The sequence below is a fragment of the Bison bison genome, unplaced genomic scaffold (genome assembly GCF_000754665.1).
Source record: "Bison bison bison isolate TAMUID 2011002044 unplaced genomic scaffold, Bison_UMD1.0 scf7180017864213, whole genome shotgun sequence".
Taxonomy (NCBI): Eukaryota; Metazoa; Chordata; class Mammalia; order Artiodactyla; family Bovidae; genus Bison; species Bison bison.
The window spans coordinates 300,337-305,860 of NW_011494785.1; the positions used below are offsets into that span (position 1 = coordinate 300,337).

At 56.3% G+C, this 5,524-nt stretch overlaps 1 protein-coding gene across 3 annotated transcripts in view; it reads right to left on the reverse strand.

The window, feature by feature from the left end:
• Window positions 1-863: 863 nt before the first annotated feature.
• The window catches only part of CD4 (CD4 molecule), a 23,452-nt gene continuing 18,791 nt past the window's right edge, over window positions 864-5,524 (reverse strand). Inside the window, exons 7-10 of one of the 3 annotated variants that reach the window (XM_010844940.1) lie at window positions 4,156-4,356; window positions 3,312-3,433; window positions 2,906-2,973; window positions 871-2,609 (exon numbers count right to left, since the gene is read on the reverse strand). In XM_010844940.1, coding sequence (XP_010843242.1) covers window positions 2,579-2,609; window positions 2,906-2,973; window positions 3,312-3,433; window positions 4,156-4,356 — 422 coding nt within the window. In that variant the 3' untranslated portion in view covers window positions 871-2,578. Of the gene's footprint in view, window positions 2,610-2,905; window positions 3,016-3,311; window positions 3,434-4,155; window positions 4,357-5,524 lie in introns of all 3 variants that reach the window. The other 2 variants (XM_010844939.1, XM_010844941.1) reach the window with 2 other exon arrangements.

Consider the following 5,524-nt stretch of genomic DNA (forward strand, 5'->3'; position numbering starts at 1 on the left):
GGGGACCGGACGGTGGGGACCTGGCGGGGGAGGGGCTAGGCAGGTGCCGGGAGGGAACCGGCTTCATTGGTGACCTGGCTCGAGTCCTGCCCCCACCCCACCCGGTTTTCCCCGCGAACTCAGGCTCCAAGAGGCCGCTGGTATGGCCCGGGGAGGAGGACGCGTGTGTTCCCCAGTGTATCTGTAAGGGCTGCTCCCAGGATGAAGGCTCACGCGAGCGTGTGCTGGAGGCTGCAGGAGTGAGGGGCGGTGGCCATGCTGGGGCTGCTTGTGGGATACAAGGGGCTAGAAGGATGCACCTCCCCCCAATACACTGCTGCCTCCTCCTGGAACACAAACTCACACTTGTGTGGGGGACACACACAGTTCTCACGCACACATCGCAGTTTCTCACGTGGCGCGCGCACACACGGTCCCTGCAGTCTCTCCCCTTCAGTAGAACACATACAGGCGCACACTCAGGGCCCTTTGGGGTGGGGAGGTGGCTAACCACCTCCAGAGGATTTTTCCCTCCCCAAGGAAACTTGATCTGCTTCTTGGGGGCAAACCTGGCAACCTGTCCTCTGGGTCTGACCCCACAAATCAGAAGATTCCAGATCCCCAGGAAAGAGTCCACCTCTGCCTCCCCCTCAAAGATTCCATCCCTGGGTCGGGAAGATCCCCTGGAGAAGGGCATAGCAACCCACTCCAGTATTCTTGCCTGGAGAATTCCATGGACAGAGGAGCCTGGTGGGCTACAGTCCGTGGGGTCGCAAAGAGTCGGACACGACTGAAGAGACTTGACACACAATGTCTCCCCCACCCTTCTCTCTCTCTCTCTCTCTCTCTCTCACACACATACGCACAAATGAAGAGCATCTTCCTTAAAGTTAAGTCTGTTGTATTTTTCTATCAGCTCAGGGAGGCAGGGGTGGGGATAGGTCAGGAATACAAGCAAGCCATGGGGACCCCTGGCGACAGCTGGGTGTTCTTCCTGAAAGAGGCAAATTGGAAAGAAAAGAAGGGGAAAGGGTGGGGATTGCGGGAGGTGATGAGAAAGGGAAGGGAGGAGAGTGGGGCAGAGAAGGCTGGGGATCTTGGGAGAAATGGATCAAGAAGAGGAAGAAGAAGAAAACTTGTAACCCCGAGATTTTCTGTATCCTGAGTCATTTGGAAGAAGAAAGAAGGTGCAGGGTGCAGGGTGGGGAGACTGAGGCCCAGGGGTATCACCCTTCACAGGAGGTGCCCTCAGAGGGTTCAGTTTCCAGCCAGCTCCCCACCTCTCCCCCGCCCCGGGCAAAACTCACCTTCCAGAAGGTTCTGAGAGGGTGAGTGGCGGTCACTGGACACTCTCTCCCACAGGGCCTGTGCCCTGATTAGGAGAACTGCAGGTTTTGTTCCCTGGTAACAGGATTCTGCAGCCAGCAGGGGACCAAGGAGGGATTCTAGGCAGGGAGGCCCTCCTGCCTGATCCTGAACTCTCTGAGGCAAACTCCTGCCAAGAAGGGCTCCCATGGAGGGACAAGGGACATACCAGGCATCTGTGACCAGCCAGCGGCAGAGACCTGCATGGTATTTGTCCCTCTATTCAAGACATAGCAGTGGAACTAGCAGCCAAGAGACCTGGGCTAGTCCACGTACTAGCTGTGTGAAGCTAAACTATCATGTACCTCTCTGCCTTCTGTTTCTGGTCGATACACTGGAGATGCTAGTCTTGGTCTTGTCACTACCCAGCCTTGCAGGATTTTCGTGAGGCTGAAATAGACATTGTTAGTCATGTCCGACTTTTTGAGACCCCATGGACAGTAGCCCACCAGGCTCCTCTGTCCTTGGGATTCTCCAGGCAAGAGTACTGGAGTGGGTTGCCATTTTCTTCTCCAGGGGATCTTCCCAACCCAGGGATCAAACCTCGGTCTCCTGCACTGCAAGCAGATTCTCTAGCGTTTGAGCCACCAGGGAAGCCCATAGACAAACAAGCCCAAAGGAACTGGTTTGTAAACAGAGCCGTGCTGCTGAGGTGATAAGGAATCATGTCTGTGCACGAGTGTGCCCAGGGTGCCTGATTGTGCCCAGGTCAGGATGTGAGTCTGTGGTTCTGCCAAGGCAGAGTGAGATGCAGGCAGAATGAAATGCTGCTGGCTGGCAGTCAGGAGGAACTTGGGATCTGAATCTGTCCTTGACTAGCTGTGTGATCCTGGGCTAGTCCCTGCCCTCTCTGGTCCCAGGATCCTCTCCCCGTACAATGACAGTCTTGAGCTTCGTGCTGCAGACACCCAGCCTCACCCTCCAGGCCAGGCTGGGCTGGTCCCTCGTGCTGCCCGGGATCTGAGCCAGTGGTGAGGGAGAGAGTCGAGAGAGAAGAAGTCATCAGAGAAGGGTTAGGGTTGGAGTAGAAAATGGGGACGAGGAGGAGAGCATCTGGAGGAGCAGACCCAAGGCCCCCTCGACCAGGAGGGAGGGAGGCGGCCACAGGCCCCGGCTACATTCATCTGGTCCCCAGGCCCAGGGGCCCGATAGGAGATGTGGCAGGGGTGGGGTTGGGGGGGCGGCGGAGCATGGTGGGGAGGTTGCAGGTGAGAAACTCCTCCTGGTCAGGGCCTCAGGTGAGACTACAGGTCTTCTGGAGCCGGCTGGAGGGACGAAGAATAAGAGGAACAAGTCTGTGCCTCCCAGCCCTTTGCTTTCCAGGCCCTCTGTGGTTCCCAGAGCCTGCTTTTCTCTTCCAGCGCAGGGCTGGCTTCCAGCCATACCCCGGGCCCCCTGCCCCTCACCTGGTCCTCCATCCCCCTGCCTGCTTCCCACCTCCTGGGCCATCCCCACCTGCTTCTCTCCTCTGCACCACCTCCCTCTAGCCTTTGTCTCCTTCCCTCCCCTCCCGCTCCTCCACCCTCCCCTCCCTCTCCGCTCCCCCCTCCCAGTTCCTTACTGGGGGCACTGGCAGGTCTTCTTCTCACTAAGGAGCCTCTTGATTTGAGACATCCGTTCTGCCCGGCGCTGTCCAGGGAGAAGGAGGCGAGTCGTGAGGGCCCTGGGCCTCTGAAAGGGAGCTGCCCCTTAGGCGGGAGGCGCAGGGCGGAAGGGAAAGCTGGGAGGGGAGAGGCCAGGGCTGTGGCCGAGGAGGCCATCTGTCCCAGAATTGACTCTGCGCCTTCCCTTCTCTCCCTCCTCATGGGATCTGGGACGGGGCCCAGCCAGCAGTGAGGGAGGGAGCGGTGGGCAGAGGGAACCAGAGGAGAAGCAGGTCACAGACACTGGACAGCCTCGTGGCCGACCAGCCTCAGGGTCTTGAGCGTCCCATGGGGGCGTGAGGACGTCGGGGAGGGCTCACTCACCCTGCGGTGCCAGCATTTAACACAGAAGGCGCAGCAAACAGTGAAAAGCACTAGACCTGCGATTCCCCCCAACACCATGGGCAGGAGCTTTGGCCAGGCGTGGGTGAACTCTGAAGGCAAGACTGACAGACAGAGAGAGGCGTGCTCAGCTCCCTGCCCATCGTCAGGGCAAGGGCACACAAGGGGGCCCAGGACAGAGGGTCTCACTGCCCAGCCACACTTGGGTCTGGTCCTTGCGCTGAGAGAGCCAGGCAAGATACATGGGCCCCTTAGGGGCCACCAGAACTGGAAGGGAAAGGCTGGGGAAGGATTTTTTGTTGTTGTTTTTTTTTACCATTTTATTTTTTGGTGTTTAAAAATAAAATTTAAAAAAGACATTGTTGTGACAGTTTCAGGTGAACAGCAAGGAACTCAGCTATAGATATATGTGTATCCATTCTATCCCAAGGCTCCCTTGGGGAAGGGGTTTTAAGGTTACACACCACTCTGCTTTCTGAGGAGCTAGACCAACAGTCCCCACCCTTGCTATGCACACGAATGTCTGTATGTTCGGGTGTGCATGTATGTCTGGGTCTGAAGAGGAGCCAGGGAGGGGGGCTCTTGGTCAGGTGAGCCCCACTCCTGGGTGGTAGACCTTAGGGAAGTGGGAACTTGTAGGGCTACAGGAGCCCAGGGCCACACCCGACTTCACCTCATCATCCCCGTGTCCTAGGCACCTCACCTACCACCCTACCCATCTCAGAGCAACTGGGAGGCTGGGTGGTCTCCACCAGCCCTGGGAGGGTCCCCCAGCTGAGGAGACAGGGGCTCAGGGTTAGACCATGGAACATGGGCCCTGACTCACCCTCGATCTTGGCTTCCAACAGGACTTTGCCATTGTCACTCAGCAGACACTGCCACATCCCAGCCTGGGGCTCCGGCTGTGTCACCAACTTCGGCTGATTTGAGCCCTTCATACTCTGATTCCCCATCTTCAAGTTCAGGGTCAGCTTTGGCGGGCTGGGCCCCAGCACCTCACAGGTCAGACTGTTTGGGGACTTAGTCACTGCAGAGGGACAAAAGCCTGAGACAGGGACCCTGGACCTCCAGGAATTCCGTAGAACAATGACGATGATGCTTTACATCAGCACCACTCTGCTAGCCTCTCAGAGCACATTCTCATACAGTTAAAATGGAGGAAGCACAGCTTCTGAGGTCCAACAGTCTTAGATTTGAACCCTAGCCCTGCTGCTTACAATCTGTGAGTCCCTGAACAAGTTACTTACCAACCTGAAGTGTTAGTCACTCAGTGGTGACCGACTTTTTGTGACCCATGGACTGTATCCCACTAGGCTCCTCTGTCCATGGGATTCTCCAGGCAAGAATACTGGAGTGGGTTGCCATTCCCTTCTCCAGCAGATCTTCCCCACCCAAGACTGAACCCAGGTCTCCTGCATTGAATGCAGATTCTTTACACCTGGGCCACCAGGGAGAGCCCCACACAATTGTTAAATGGAAAGATACACGTAGAGCTCTTGAATGGGGCCTGACTTGTATGAAACACCCAATCTAAGCCATTATTGTTGGTGATGTTGTTATGGTAATTAAGGAGATAAGGAGGGGAAGAACTCAATATGACACCTGACATTGTCACCATCACTGTCATATTCTTATCCTCCTTAGGACAAAAATGACCCACAGAGGGGAGGGGCTTAGTTGGGATCTGAGAGGGTCCCGGCAGAGGTAGAACTAGAGCCTGGTTCTCAGTGAGGCCCTCGGGAATTCTAGTGGAGCTCACCCTAGGCCAGCTCTAGGATGTCAGGGAGGGACAGAGGATTCCAGTTCAGTTCAGTTCAGTCGCTCAGTCGTGTCCGACTCTTTGCGACCCCATGAATCGCAGCACACCAGGCCTCCTTGTCCATCACCAACTCCCGGAGTTCACTCAGACTCACGTCCATCGAGTCAGTGATGCCATCCAGCCATCTCATCCTCTGTCGTCCCCTTCTCCTCCTGCCCCCAATCCCTCCCAGCATCAGAGTCTTTTCCAATGAGTCAACTCTTCGCGTGAGGTGGCCAAAGTACTGGAGTTTCAGCTTTAGCATCACTCCTTCCAAAGAAATCCCAGGGCTGATCTCCTTCAGAATGGACTGGTTGGGTCTCCTTGCAGTCCAAGGGACTCTCAAGAGTCTTCTCCAACACCACAGTTCAAAAGCATCAATTCTTCCGTGCTCAGC